The sequence below is a fragment of the Cinclus cinclus genome, chromosome 3 (genome assembly GCF_963662255.1).
Source record: "Cinclus cinclus chromosome 3, bCinCin1.1, whole genome shotgun sequence".
Classification (NCBI taxonomy): Eukaryota; Metazoa; Chordata; class Aves; order Passeriformes; family Cinclidae; genus Cinclus; species Cinclus cinclus.
Window position 1 is genome coordinate 22,954,298 of NC_085048.1, and position 16,781 is coordinate 22,971,078.

The following is a 16,781-nucleotide window of genomic DNA, read 5'->3' on the forward strand; positions in this document are numbered from 1 at the left end:
AATGTACTGTTTCTAAATGTTTACATTTCTTGGTAATATTTTTTATAGTACTACAAAAGAAACCAAGAATTAGGCTCTGTTGTGTTGGACATTGTACACAAACAACATAATAGATAATTCTGCACTCAAAAGCTTTTATTTAAACAGACTAGATAGATGTGGGGGGCTGAAGGGCTTTGATGTGCAAGTGGATCTGATAGTGTGATAATGGCAAAGGGTCTGTTAGGACTCCATGGAGCAGGTAATGAATTTAGGGCTAGCAAGCAGGTAGGAGGCTTAGTGAGAAAAGGATGAAAAATGTTTAGTGGGGAAAGAAATGAGGTGAATTGGAATCAATTTATAATTCTTTTATGAAGAATTTTATAAGTTCTCTTATAAAGAATTTTATAAACAATTTTATGAATTCTTTTATAATTCTCCCTTCCTCCATTCAATGTTGCATGGGCTTTTTAAACTTCTTTTTAGAAAGTAAAATGCAGTAATTTAGGTCGTGAAGACCTAAACTTGGAGACTTTTTTGTTCTTAATTGAAGCATGTGGAACAAATCATGTAGTTACTGGGAGTCCTCACTGTACCTTGAATGTTATGCTGGGAATTGCTGGTGAGTGTTGGATTGTTTGTTATCAATGGGTAAGAAATGCTTTTTAACTTCGCTACACAATAATTAAATTTAGTTTGCATAGCTGAAATATCAACCAAGTTTGTGTCCGTGTTACATACAATGGTGGCAATGTTAAGTTACTCAGGCTTACTGAGAGTTAATTCAATTAGATGAAATTTGTGTGAAGATGTGTTAGTTAGTTACAGTTTTTCAGTGCTTAATTTCACCAAGTATTCCTGTATTGTACCTCATTATCTATTTTAGAAAGGTCCAAGGACTTATGGATGAGAAATTCATGCCCCATGCATTATTTTTGGACAGATTAATTTCTGCTCAACATTAGCCAACTCACATTATTCAGATTGAACTTTTTATGTCCTGATATAATGTATTTCTGTTATGTTCTGAAACATTTATTGTGTTCGGTATTGGTAAAAATAAAGGGAAATTCTTAGATATTTCACTGCAAGTGGGAAAAAATGTAAAATTGAAATAATAGTGACTGGGTGGGGAACTTATCTGTCAGCCCAGGTTTAAACTGTCTCAACTGCTCACTGTAATAATAGAGATTAACCACTCAATTTGACATTGCAGATGACAGTTTCTCAGCTTTCCTTATGTTTCCAGAGCTATAAAACACAGATGTTGAAATTTATATGGAAATAGCTCTTCATCTTATACAGAAAAGGGTTGTTCAATAACTAAATTTCTTGGTTTCCTCTTTCTTATAAATACTTGAAAATTTACTTGTTGGGTGGATAATAAATTACTGCTCTTTTTTTTTTTTCAAGATGTCTGGCACTTATCAGTATGAAGCTTGTCCTATATGATATATATGCAGCTATCTGAAGCTTTTGTGGTATACTTCAGGTTTTTCAGAAATTCTTGGTGATCAATTTCCCTTGGAATAGAGGGTTTGCATCTTTGGTCACCTTAAGGATACAGCAGCATACCTTTGTGGTGAAAGAAGACTAGTAGCATCCTTGGCTGCATTAAGAGGAACATATTTGAGCAGGGGATTTGGAGAGGAATATCTCCACGACTCATTCCAGCCTATTATATGATTCCTTGCATCTGTTAATTAAATGCGCTGAATGACCTGTCCTACACTTAGCTTTGTATGGAGCATTTAAGGAATCACAACGTAATTGTCACAAGTTACTTCTTCATAACAGTTTGCTCAATGAAAGCTGCATTATTCCTTGAGAAAAAGCTTCAAATAACTACTAGGAGAGCTAGAGATAGAAATAAATACTACAAAATAGTTTCCTATCTTTGTATATAGGGCAGTATTGGATAATCAGTATTCCAAGTGCTGTCCTAGAATTTCACTGCCCGTTTTATGCCCTGCACTTCTGTGAACAAATGCATGGTGAAAATATCTACCTGTGCACTTCATAGACCAGTATTAATGGGAAATGTCCTCCTGTCTTGTGGTCTACCTTGTAGACTTACCACATGATCATCTATATCCCTCATATAATGTCAATAAGTTGAATGAAATTGTTCCAAGGACTAGTTTGTTCCTGTAGATGTTATTGGATCAAATGCTAATGCTGTTTTCACTCATTTTATTGAGCTGCTATTTAGACAAAATTCTAAAGTTACTAGGTGAGACGCATGAGAAAGAACTAGACACGAACTTCAGATCTCCAGATCAAAAGTTTGTTTGATCTTATAGTATCTGCTTATCTGGAAAAGTGCTATTTTAATATTTTTAGAACTGTGCTTATCTCTGGCACAGAGACTGGGTCCAACTTTGCTCATGTGTATTCCTCAATTTATTTATTTAATTATTTAACTGAAATAAAACCGTGCTTTGAATTTTTTTTAAAAATACTTCTTCACCTGGCTAAATCATTGAATCATATCATGTAAGAGCATTATTGTCTTATTCCATATTGTGTCATTGGCATACTTTTGCCATCTTTTTACCCAAACTGGCTAACTAGAGAAGACAAAACTGAAGCCTTGCCTAGCCAGAATGAGGAATTCAGTAGAAAATTAGTCAGGGAAATTTCACCTAAGAAAATAATCTTCTGCTTTTATTGATGCTACATAACTGAATAAATGAAATCAATCCTACCATTAATATTTTCACTGATAAAATAGTTCAAATTGGATAATTAAAATAATCTATCAGTCTGGAGAAATTAGAAGTACATTATAAACATAGTATTACTCTTGAGCAGTGATGATTGTCTTTTAGAAGATGTTTATCAGCATTTCAATAAGCTATTTACATCTGCTTTTTGACTTGTAATGTGGACATAATTCAGGCTGAAGTGTTTTTTTTTCTTCTGAGAAAAACTTGAAATGTTATTTTTAAAGATGGATGTTGGAGATTTACCAAATTTACCGTCAGACATTTAATCTTCATAGCACTCCATTTACATTTTCAAGATGAATTATCCAAGTACAATTACCATATGATCATTCAGTGTGCTAGCTGCATAGGTGAGACACCTTAAATAATAACTAATGAAATAGTGTGTTTTCAGACCCTTTGAGCTAACTCTTTTGTAACTGCACATTTGAAAACTTCTAGGTAGCTCTTTCTTCTCAATAGAAACACACATTCTGAAGTATTTCAGCTGAGAATAATATTGCATATCCTAACATTTCTTAATTACATGAATCTGAAGCATTTTTTGGTGTTGCTATGAAAATATAACTGGTTGAAAATTTGCCAAAATTTTCAGAAGCAAACTTTCAGTGACTTGGAATGGAAAGCTCTTGTCTTTGTTTTCATGAAAACTGAATGTTTTAGTGAATGTTGACCTAATTATTTACTGCAGGACCTGTTCATGAACTCAGTATCCAATCTTCCTTTTATCTAAGAAAGTAGATACGATGCCTTTGTACTCAATTCCAGAACCATGATAGACAAGCATTAATCCATCTTTTGTTAAGACAAACAAATTTCATTTCTAAACAAAATTCTGTAAATACTACAAGGGTTGATAAAGGTCATTTCTGTAGAATTGGCCTGGAAAAGGAAATAGGATTACTTAATCATAACTAATATTTCACTTGTTTTCCAGCTACTTTTGATACAAACATAATTTTGGTACTATAAGGACATGATGTATATATAATACAGCACAGTACATCTGTTCCTGCTCAAGTTTATTTATGAAGAATTTCTTTTAATGTACTATGTCTGTATGAATTTTATTCAAAATTGCCATTTTCTTGGTTCAGTTGAAGTTGATTTATATTGTGATTAAAAGAGAAATTACATTAAGTTTCTTTTATGTTCAAAAAATACATGCAGCTATAAGTATAAAGCTAAGAGGCTTTGATAGTCTTATTATAAATTATTAAAAGTAATTATAAAAAGTATACACAAGTACCACCCTAAAATTTATAACTTCCAATCCTAAATTGCAGTCTGAACTGTATTTTTTAAAGAAGTTACAATATTTTTCTTAGCTGAAGACTGTGATGCATTGTTAGGTTTTGAATATTTTTTTAAATGTCATTGATTTATTAATGTGCTTAACTCTTATTTTTATGTTTGGTATGATATAATGACTGTAGAAATTATTTTCTCTTTTTGCACAGCTGTTGTATTTTCAAATATTTGATTGTTCTTTTTCTAAAAACAAACATTCTTTGGATGTTTTGTAATCAAATTTAGCAATAAGTCTAAGGATATGCTGCTTTTTATTGTCATAAAAAAAATTATTCTTCATTTCCAATAGCGTGAAAAATTGGACACCTCTCTTCACAAGTCAAACACCACTTGTCACATCACACAAGGCAACAGCTTTTGTAGAAGTTCATACTAGAGGTTGTTGGTTTTCCCTGGAAGTCATTGGGCATAAGATACCTTGGACTGAAAACTATAGAACTTATTTAGAAAATCATTTTGTTATGAAAACTGAATTTATAATTTACTACTTGTAGTAACAGACTTGGGTCAAAAGAGACCTTTACAGAAACTTTTTTTCTTACATGCAATTAGGCCATTTTATAAGGTTGCATTGTTAGTTTATGATCAATTTGTTCAGCTTAGGATTTTCCATTAGTGAGCTGTAACATTGTAAAGGATAACTTTACTATGCTCAGTATATATAGTGCCAGTTTTTATCTATGGGGAATATTTCATAGACTTGTTCACAAAATTTAAAAGAGAACATTTTATAATTTAAATTAAAACTAATAATGTATGGGGGAAAGTTGTTGAATTGAGTGACTGTGGACAGATTTGGCAAAGATAGAAGTGTTTTACCTCTGTGAGAAGCTTCATGGCTCACCACTTGTTAAACCAATAAGGAAAAGAATCTCATCTTCCATCAGAATGGGCTTCAGAATTTAGACTGTCTACAAATTAGAACATCTTTTATATGACTTAAGGGCATGCCCAATGTAGCAACTTTGTCTTTTTCCATTTTCCCATTAAGAATTACCAGTTGACGGATAGTACTTGAATACACTTCCATGGAGCTTTTAATACTACAGTCAACCAACTGCAAGTTATGATAAATTGTTCTGAAGAACATTTAGAAAATCAATCCCTAAAAAAATGCTGGATAGAGTAGTTTGGGGAAAGTTTTACCAAAAAAAACCCATTTAAAATACTGTATTTCAGGAATTGGAAATGCAACCATTTTAAGTAGGACTTTTTCTGTTAACCATTTGGTGCTGGTCCCGATGGGAGCAGTCTACAGGTAGTCCACAGTTTGAGGATCATTAGTCTCTAAAGATCATATTGATCCAGTGTTTCAGAGTTCGGTTGAATAAAAATGGTTATGTCTTTTCTAGAGAGTCAGTATTCTGCAGTCTTTTTTTGTGCTCTAAATTATGACACTGATAAAGGAGGATACCACAGAGAAAGAAATTGAGCTATTCTGCTTTGCAGGATGATTTATATATGTTATGTGGATTCTATGCAATAGTTGCATAATCCTTGTAGTAGTAGGGATCCAGTATTGTTTGACATCTTCATTTATGAGCTTAATGATGGGGAAGAATGCACTCTCAGCAAATTTGCAGATGTTAAAAAACTGTGAGGAGTATTTGATACAGCGGATGGGTGTTCCTGTTCAGAGGGATTTTGACAAACTGGAGAAATGACCCAACAGGAACCTCATTAAATTCAATGATTATTGAACTGAGAGAATGGAACTGATACATTATGACTTCCCTTTTCAAATTTTTGCTCTATGTATTGTGATAAAAAATAGTTGACTTTTCTAATATGCTCACAATGTTTTAAAATTTAATATAGTTATGCACGGAAGTATGACAGATATTCCGATGGTTTGCTTTAGTTGTAAAATTTATATCTTTCTGATTTATTGATTTTTCAGCAAATCATTTGGTTTGGGTAAATGAAATAGCAAAACAGCTATTGTAACAGCACTGCCACTTCTAATTAGACATTCAAGAAGTTTATTTTAAAAATTTTAGCATTCTAATTACCACTTACTTTATTTTAAGTTCTGTGGTCTTTGGAATTAGGCCATTGGATCTCAGAGGAACCATATGAGCTTTCATCCAGCTTCCCTGCAGCTCCTGTTTGTTTAATGGGCCATTAAGCTTGTGAACTTTCTTTTGTTAAACTGGGAAATTATTTGCCCTCTAAATAGGTTTTGTGAATAAGAAAGCCTGCTTGAAAATATTTTTTAAAGGAGATACTGTAAGGAGTTACTTTCTTCTTCATCCACTACTTTTTGAAGTGTGTGCAAAAACTTTGGTATGTGTGGAAAATGCAAAATATTAATTGACCAGTTAACACCTGAATAAACTAGAATCTTACTGAAGTATAAATATACTTTAATTTTATTTCTATTTATATCTGTATACCAACTGGAGAGGCATGATATTGCCGAATTGAAAGATTTGCAGGTCAGGGACTCAATTTTTTTAGCCCAGAAATTACTTGGGCAATGGAAAATTACTGTGGTCTTCTAGAACTGCTAACTAGGAAAAAATGAAGCATTTTTCCTGCCTCTGATAATCATTCTTAAGTCCTGAATGGGAATTAGTGCAAAAGTGGGTATGTGAGGGCATGATGTATCTGTGTAGACCTCAGTGCACTTCATGTATAGTAATTGATTAAACAGGAATTCTATTTTGGTTTCAAAACAATTAGAACTAGTCAATTATTCCAATAATTTTCCCTCCACTAAATTAGTGTCTGCAATTTATTTCGCAAAGTTTTATACAGGCTTTGAAGAAAGTACACTTAATGGGGTATGAAATTTTTTTCACTGTAATTTTATTAACTGTTAAGAACAGTTAAGAACTGTTTAGCCTTCTTTCTAAATCTATAACTATATATAATCTTTATGTAAATTTCCATATTCAACATGAAGCTTTATTTCATGATTGTAAATTGTATGTTCTCGAAGTTTAGGGAAACTGTAGTAGTTATGTTCAAATAATCCTAAAGAAACTAATTATCCATTATAATTTCAGTTTTTTATAAAATGAGAGATTGTTTTGTATAGCAAATTCAGTAAGAATGGTAAAACTTAATGTGAAAAATAAATAAGAAGCATGTTCTATTTTTTCCCTTTTTCTGTATTCCTATGAAAAAATCTACCCTGAATTTCATGTTAAATCACTTTGAGTTTTCTGTTTCTTTTCACACTACCCTGATTAATAACAAAGCATGCTATCAGTAACAATGTACACAGTATTCTTTAGAAGTGATTCCTCCTGGGGTTTTTTTTGAGATTCCATTTAGAGGTTTTATTCCTGATGTGGAAGTAAGGAGAATTTGAGAGATGGTGAGAATGTAAAATTGAGGAGGGTTAGGGTGGTGCTAAGAACCTGGATCACTTCTTTTTGCAATGTGCTGTTCTCGCAAAGGAACAAAGTTGGGGTCCAAGGAAATATTTCCATTACCATTCCAATCATTCCCTTATTTAGTCACTCTCATTTCTTACTGTAACAGATACCTGTTTTTCTTGAAGATGTGATTATTGTTTGAATATGAGTGGTAGTTTTATTTGCATTTTTTTTCTTGTTTCTTTCCTGCTTCCTAAAAAGTACTTAGAGAAAATGGAAGTACATTCTAGTTTCACATACTGTTTATTTGATTACAGGAAGGAATTAAAAGTAGGGGTTACCTTGCTGTTGTGTTTTATTTGTTTGTACCAAGTCCAAAGCAGTTTTTGCAGCCTTCTGTTTCTTATAGTAGACTTCCTTCTGACATGTTCCCCTGTCGCTTCACTTTGGTGTTTGGAGTTCAAGCCATGCAATATTCTGTAGATGAAATGTTATTTAAAGACATATTCCCTCTAAAATTTTATATTTGTGTTAATAAATTAATCCTTTTTCCTCCAAAATGAAGTCTCATTAAACAGTTGATCCATTCAATGTCTACATTACTATTTTTGATCACTTTCCGAGAATAGTCATCAGAAAGCCTCAAATTCTATAATTTTTTTTCCAATAAATCAAAACTAGTCATGTAATATTAAATTATTTTTGTCATACATGGTTTTCTTACTAAAATAAAAAAGTTAGTGTCAACCAGAAGTTAGCACTGCTTTTCTTTGCCAGGTTGAGCATTCAGATGCTATCATGGTTTTTAAAAACACTTTTGTTTGTTTGTTTTGTTGGCTTTTTTTTCTCATTCCTTTATTATTGGTGTGGATATGCTTACTATCTCAAATATTGGGAGTACTTTCTTTAGTTGTCTGATTAAATGTAGCAACACAGGAAATGCTGTAATGTAGACTCAGTATTTCTATTAAATTTCATAGAATCATAAAGCATTTTAGATTAGCAGGGACATCTGAGGGTTGTCTAGTGCAAAACTGTGCTCCAGGGTACTTGTCCAATCCACCTTTCTGGTAATAAACTAAAAGGAAAATTCACTTTCCCCAGTTCTGAATTGTATTTACTGCCTGTTGTCCCTGTCTGTTGTCTCATAGCAGAGCACCTCCAAGAAGGGTCAGGCTTTGTCTTCCCTATGCTCTCAATCAATCAAGGCAGTTGTAGGCACCATTAAGGTCTCCCCTTCCCTTTCTCTGCTCTAGGCTGAAAAATGGCAGCTCTTCAGGCTTCTCTTGGTATGCTTTGTGATTGTTTTTATGTGTGGCCCCTCTACTAGTGTGATGACTCTTCCAGACTTGCCCTCTAAAATATTTTTTGGAAATTCATGAAAACAATTTTGGGAAGTTTTTCTTGTAGGGTTTTTTTTTTTTAGTCTGGGATATCTATATCATTAGAATTTTGATATGAAAAACAATAAAACACTAAACAGTAATTTCAAACACATTGAGATTATTTTATGGAACTCTTCAGATAGTGACTATTAATTTCCATTCTGTAGGTTTATATAAAATCATATCATGAAGTAATAATGGATTTTTTTTTGTCTCAGCTACACTTAGTAATGATGACACATTTTCAGTGAAGAATGGTGGTGGTGTGAGTGGTGGGGTACTCTGACAGCAGCTTTAATGATTTTCAGTATAAAATGGAGAGATTTATTCCATCTTTTTCAAAACTATTTACTGTTTTCAAGACAGAAACATAGAATAATCAAGGTTGGAAAAGACCTACAGGATCATCCAGTCTAACTGTCCACCCAGCAATTCCACTGTAACCCCTAAACCACATCACCCACCAGATCCAGATGCTTCTTGAACACCTCCAGGGATAGTGACTCCACAACCTCTCTGGGCAACATGTTCCAATGCCTCACCACTGTAATGCTGAAATTTATTTTTTTTCTGATATCTACTCTGAATCTCCCCTGTCTCAAGGCCATTTCTTCTGGGCCTGCCACTGCCAACACAGCAGAAGAGAGACCAGACCCCCCCCTCTCTACAACCTCCTTTCAGGTGGTGCTGGGGAGTGATGAGCCTCCTTGTCTCCATCTCAACAACCCTCACAACCTCCTCATACAATATTTTTTCTAGATCCTTCACAAGCCTTGTTGCCCTTATAATACTTTTTGTTAAATTAGCTTCTGGAAATATGTCTGAGGTTTTTGTTTTGTTTCAGCTTAAGTTCTTGCATTGTAACTAATTCAGTCATCTGCTGAAATCAAAGTTTTACAAAAATATTAGGGAAAGAATAAGCATGAGAATTAAAAGCTAAACTTGATTTGGAGAAAAACCTCCACTAAATTATTGTGATGTATGAAGAAATACCTTTTCAATCTGATTTGCAGTGTTTAGTACACAATTTTATACCATATAGTAATAAAATGAAGGGGGAAAAGAAAGCAAAGATCATCCAGTAGAGTAATTTATTCACATTGTGGTGTACATTTGGGGCCTATCTACCGAGCATTTTTAGGGAGAAATCCTAACCTTACTGAAAAAAAAAACATAGTGTGACCTTAGATAATTTTCAGATTATTTTTCTTCCTGTTCTTAAAATGTAGTAATTTGTATCTTAAATCATAAGCATAAATTTAATTATATCAAAGAACATGCATATGTTTTTCAATTAGGTTATTTTTACAAAACATATAGATATATTACAGCACCAGGTGATAAATGATTGTCATAGACAACCGGACATCTGGTGTTAATGCCGTTGTCTCAGTTTATACAATACTGGTCAGTTATTTTACAGGCAAATGACAAGGGAAGAAAAAAAGTGCATCTTTATAAAAATGTATAGGAATACATGCTATATTGTAATTCGTGGGGATTTTCTGCAATTTAAAGACAGTGGCTGAAATAGACTGAAAAAATGATGCTTTTTGTAAATGGTATTTTCCAAGAATAAATGCAAACTATTTAAATGCTATTTGTCCTATGTTAAACACAGTCATACAGGCTACCGGAAAAATTCTCAAATAAGTGTAAGAAGTTGTTTAGGAGACTATGGGGGAAAATAATGTATTCCCTAACTATAGGATTGAGCTAATTACAAAACTATTTTTTTTATGTACATAAAGGGCACACATGACACAGAAAGATAAATAGTTCTAGATCCAGCTAAGTGTTTTATATTAATGTTTAAAGTTCAGTGGTGAGGCAAAATGCATATTCCTAAAACTATTTTAGGGTTTTTTTCACAGTTCCAGTTATTTACTAACACATACATAACATAAATGATAGTAAATCAGAGTCCTTAAGTTGTCTGTCGGTTTCTTGGATGTTCTTTTTATTGAGTCATTTGGCCAAATCACTGCTACATCAGGTTGATACTTTAGACTTTGTGTCTGATTGAATAATACGAGCTTTAGCTGATCAAGGTGATTGCAATTCAGGAACTGTACTGAATTGACCCCTTCAGAACATTAGTGCATGTTTCTGGGCTTGAAAAAATGAGACAAGTTGCTTGGTAAAATAAATCTTTGAAGATTATACAATACATAATTCACATAATGACAAAGTATTTAGAAATCTGCTGGTCTAATCATCATAGTTGTAGCTTTGAGAGAGTATCCCGAGCCCTTCCAGTAGTACCACTTGATGCCATTAAACTTGTTGTTGTTCTGTCGTAATGGATAATACATTCCATTGAGGTTAGAAGGACCACATGCATCAAACCACCATCCTGCAAGACAGAAGACAAACATCAGCAGAAGTTATCCTCAAAATAGTATTTAAGGTCACTTTATTGTCTGGAAATGAGAAATTTAAACCCAGTTTTTTTGTTCTTACAATTTGGAAGTGTCGGTATAAAATACTTGCCCCAAACTCAGGAAAGAAATGTATTTGTGTATCAACTACATATTCTTGAATCTTACACAGTACATTGTATTTGAAAATTGAGAAGGGAAAGTGTTCAATCAATTTATTATCCACATCAAACATTTCTGACAGTCTAAGGGCAGAACACAACTTGAACTATAATGATAATGAGTTGCCTTTGGTTTTATCTACTCTTTGGTAAACTCCTGTTCTTCACAGATTTAAACTCCTTTCTTAATTCTTTCTAGAGGAATTATTCAGTTCTCTGGGCAGGTCAGTTCAAAACCTTCTGGAACTTTGTAAGAAGGAAAAGGAGGAAGAAAAACAGCCCAAATGTACTTTATATCTGTATAGTCCTGAGTTGTTAGTGGGTCATAACAAAAAAATTATTTTTATTAATAAAATAATATTTTTATATTTCTGTTATGGTGACGATAGTGTGTGTGTTCTGTTTTACAGGGCAGTTTTCCAACTATCCTTTTGGATAAACTGAAGCTGTCTTTTTTTCTTGCAGCTTGTGCTATAGGAAAATGAACAATTGCTTAAGGGATAACAGGAAGAGAAGCCACATTTACAAAGTACTTGTTTACATTTCAGAACATGGAATTCTGGATTAACAAATTATATAGAATTACTTGTTGAGTTGAAAATATCACCTAGAACTCAAATATAACTAGTGAACAATCATTAGAAAAATGTAGATATATCTGTGGTATATCTTTACCACTTCATAACTATATTGAAATAAGGAATTAAATTCTTGTACCCTTCTGTGGCGCTTGCAGCAAACAGCAGTTTCATGGTTCTTCATCATGGGTAGTTAGGGAAAGGGCTTATGCCTAAACAATCAGTAACCATTCCACTGACAAACTGAATCTCTGAAAGAGGTTTTCTGCAGGGAGTTGTGTTTTGATCTCTGAATGTGTCCTTCATTCCTTGGAAGAGGAATGAATCTGCCATGTCTCTGACTGATACTTTCTTGTACCCCAAATTCAGGGACCTATTTTCCCTCCAGTTTTAACTTCTCTTGTTTCATTTTAACTAACTTTTGTCAAATGGTAAAACACTTAATATGGAGTCACCATGCTAGTATTTCGATCTGTGAGTTTTGAACTTTTTAATAATCAGAATTTACTAAGTCAAAATTATCTCTATTTATCTCATAGACAATCTCAGTGCCAATAAAAATAGGAAGACTGAGAAACATAAAAACATTCGTACCTCCTGTTAGCATTTGTGAACATTTGCAAATACATTTGTCATTGTCCGCATCCTTTGTGCTAAAATCATTTCCTGGTTGGCTTATACTACTTATTTTGCCTGCTGTCCCAGTAAGTCCTTTAAGGTAAATCCTGTAGAAGTGAAAAATGGAAAAACAATTATTACATGGAAGTTGATGGTAGTTGTCTGCAAAATAATGGTGGAATAATTTGCAATAAATATCCTGTTCCAATAGTTTAATTCTCTTCTGGCCAATGTACTGCTGTAAGATGTTTTTCAGCACAATGTTTTCATATGAACAGAAACAGTCAGCACAATATTCTAATGAACATGTGTTTGTTCATGTCAGATTAGAAGAAAATGAGAGCAAGTAGATAGTAACTTCTAGGATTTTTCATACAGATCATGTATTTATTTATTCTAAAAATGCGTTGTTGTACTTCAATGCAACAGTACATGCAATTTTTTTTATAATTACATTCAAAAGTTTAAACCAAAACTTTTTTGATTCTTGTTTTGCTTTTAGTACAACACAGCAATTTAGCATTACAACCGCACATATATAAGATAACAGCCTTACTATGAGTATTAACTATGAGCTAGTAAATTATATTTTAGAAGTTTCTCAGTATTTCCCTTTCCATTGTCCTAATTTATCATCCTTTTCACAATGTTTATAAATTTTAGTGTTGGTTCATCACAAGTATTTCAGTTTGCTTCAATGCCCTGGCAAGGTAAGCTCCCAGCGAGGCTGCTGCTGTTGGGATCTGCTTGCACGGGTGCCAGTGCAGTCTCTGTGGGGAGAGACACAGGACACTGGGCAGGACAATTACACAGCTATTCCTGTGTTACCTTGAATTGGAAGGACTTGAACCCTCTTCTCCCACAGTATCTTTTTGGTGATTGCACTTCTGTATCAAATAGCTCATACTCCTCAGAGGTATTCCATTTGATTAAAGAGGAGATCTGACTCTCTGAGAATTAACTTGTCCCCCAGTCAGTCTTCATCATCAAATTGTCTTTGGTAGTTTAACAGATTATTTTAACCCATTTTATATTCCCAATTTTAAAATAAAATTAATTAATTAATTTTTATTCATTTAGGTTTCAAAGAATCCATTCATTACAGATTTTCTTTAAAATAACTTTTTAAAAAATCACTGTTTTTTAAGATGAGTACAAAATTATATAAGCCATTTTCTAACATAAATTATATTAAAGGTTCCAAGTATAATGTATTCAAATATCATCTGAAGTCTAAATTATTTACTTATGATTAATAATAAATTTTTAAAGGTACAGTTTAGCATAACAGAAGATGAGAGGTAGTATAACAGAAGATGAGGCAGTGGATGGAAATTGAAATGAGATGTTCTGACTGGATATCGGAAAAACTTTTTATCGTGAGGAAAGACGAGTAGGCCATCTCCACCTCTGGAGGTTTTCAAGACCCAAATGAAGAACTCTGAGCAGCCTGGTTTGACTTCATAGCTTTGAGATCAGGAAGTTTGATTCAAAAAAAAGTCCATTCTGATCTCAGTTTAATAAGAAGAAATTTCAGTTTTATGGCCCAACTCATAATCTTTCCAACTTTCAGAATGTATTAATCTTTTTAATGTAATGGATCACAGAATCATAGAACTTTTTGAGTTGGAAGGGACCTTAACAATCATCTAGATCCAACCCTTTTGCCATGGGCAAGGACACCTTCCACTAGATCAGGTTGCTCAAAGCCCCGTTCAGCCTGGCTTTGAACACTGCAAGGGATGGGGCAGGGAAGATGTTCTTAACTGAATACTTTCTTTTTTTTTTTCATAATGTTAAATATATTCTTTAAATCACTCAATTTTATGATTAATTCCTTGTTTGATTGCATATTGTAATAAAATTGCTTTCACCATCTTAGTTTTCAGTAATTATCTTTTAATATTGTAAATGGACAAGGGTAATCACCCATTTTGCAAAAGTTGCCTTTCTAAGTATTTTAAAGCATTACTTTAAAAAAACCTCTGTTGTAGATTCAGACTGTTTCCAGATGAAAAAATATTTATTTTGGAGTTGAGACAACTAAATACTACCAAGGCATTAAGATCTAACATTTTGTGGGGGGCAGATGCTGATAGTTTTGAATTGCTTTGTTTACATATAAGACCTGAGTTGAAATAACAGCATCAGTTCTCTCAGGTGTCAGGTTGACTTTATTTACAACAAATATTTGCTAGAGATCTTGGAGAAATTAATCTACATGTAGACAATTTTTCTGTCCAATCACCCAAAGTTTCATGAATCTGTCAGACTCTTAGAAAGAAACCTTTCATGGACCACATAGTAGGAAAGCATCTGCTATATTTTGAAGCCTTTAGTTTCTTCTATAATAAATCAAACTATTTATTGCATTTACAGATAATCTGGTGAATGAACTGCCCATATATTTCAGCTGTGGCTGATACTATATCAAAATGTGTAATACTGTTATACAAATTAAAGTATATAATATTATGAAAATATTTATATAAAATATTTATTTAAAATCTGTCTTTTTTTTATTTTAGACAAGAATTAAGAGGTTGTGAACCTTTACATTTTACAGGATTAGAGCATAAATAATAGATCCATTAAAATTTGGTGTTTAAATTGACAAGTTGGTGGTGGGTAAAATGCACATTTGTTCCATTTTCACAGGTAGGAGATTTATTGAGAATCTAAGCTAGTGGTTCATGGAAGGATAAGGCCACATCACCTCAGTGTGGTCTTTATGACAACAGAACAGTTCCCAGAAGCCACTGATAAGGAAACTATCCAGCTTCCAGAAATGTATTTATTGCAATGAATCAGGATTTGGTAGCAACTGCAGACAGGCACCTATTTTCCCAATGACATTGCACAGTCACCCACTATATTGGCACATGTATCCTATCTTATTCCATACAATCTCGTCATCTTTGCATTTTGTGTGCTATGCTCACCCAGGATGCACTAGTGAAATATACATTTTCTCCTCCAGAAAAAGATTTTTTTTTCTTTTTTTTTTAAGCAAGAGATGAAAACTGAAGTAAACATTATTTTCTGAGTGAAATGGAAAATAATCATGATTTGTATGAAATAAGGCCATGCATCTAAAAGTTTAGAAATATTACTATCAGAACTTTTTTTTTAATAAGATCTGATTTTTATGCTTACCTGTATTTTTGTTCTTCACTTGCTAGAGAGAAGTGGTCATATAATGAATATGCCTCATTTCCTTCCCAGTCTTTCAGTTGTATTTTAAGAACGTAACGCTTCTGATTAGTCAGTTGAGAAACAAACTCATTTCCCAGCCAGTACTCCCCAGCAGGATCACCAAATCCCTGTAATTCAAGTTGTATATTTAAATAGCTTTCTTTGGGTGGGTTTTTTTCCTCTGAGTTTGAAATGATCACTTTATCAGTTTTTAAATTTAATAGTTTTCAGCCTGTCAACTAAGAATTTTACTGTTTCCATGGGGGTTATTGATCTCTAATGTTTCAAAAAGTTGATTTCAGAAGGAAAAGCTCAGGAATCTGAAAGAGTGAATCAATATTACTTTGTAGACTTGGAGCAGTTCCTACTGTTGCCACTAGAAACACAAATATAAATAACTCAAAAAATGTAGACATACGATGGAACAGTTGATTAAAAAAAGTAAGGTTTCTCTTTAAAAACAAACATCACACTTGCACATCTGCTTAGGCAAACAACTTACACTACTCTGACATTTTCAAAATGAGCATCTGAGGGCAAAGACAACTTTTTAAAGTTGCTTACATTCTAAGGATGCTATTAATATAACTTTAGCATATTAGATTTCAAATAATAATAACAGCTGATATTAAGGCTTTGGGGAACATTGTTTACCATCTTGTACTCCTTCCATGTCCGGTGGAAGTCCACACTGCCATCTTCTCTCTTCTGAATAACTGTCCAACCTCCTCCACCGGTTTCCATGTCACAGTAGGCCTACCAGAGTAAGCATGTAACAGCCTGAGTGCATGCAGTCACAGCAAAACAAAACCAGAAATCATGTAATTTGCATCATTCTACAAAGTGGCAAGCTGTGTGCAAAATATGAGTTAACCTAAAAATGCAACTTTTCGTAGCTTTCATACAAATCAGTTGTGGTTGTCCGCAAATAAATGTGATTCCTCAGTACATATCACACCTAACAGAATACCTTAACACCTTTCACTTCTCCATCATTTTTGTGAGAGATCGATTCGAATTTCCCATGACTTCTCAGAGTATAGATACTGCTAAATTCAGGCAATGAACAAATTGAAATATATTTTTATTATCAAAGTCATTGTTCAGTGTATTTGTAA

At 33.2% G+C, this 16,781-nt stretch overlaps 1 protein-coding gene across 2 annotated transcripts in view; it reads right to left on the reverse strand.

The window, feature by feature from the left end:
* Positions 1-10,925: 10,925 nt before the first annotated feature.
* Positions 10,926-16,781, reverse strand: part of ANGPT2 (angiopoietin 2) — a 40,260-nt gene continuing 34,404 nt past the window's right edge. For both annotated transcript variants that reach the window (XM_062488537.1, XM_062488536.1), the window contains 4 exons: positions 16,318-16,419; positions 15,625-15,791; positions 12,445-12,575; positions 10,926-11,086 (listed from right to left, as the gene is read on the reverse strand). In XM_062488537.1, coding sequence (XP_062344521.1) covers positions 10,926-11,086; positions 12,445-12,575; positions 15,625-15,791; positions 16,318-16,419 — 561 coding nt within the window. The remainder of the gene's footprint in view (positions 11,087-12,444; positions 12,576-15,624; positions 15,792-16,317; positions 16,420-16,781) is intronic.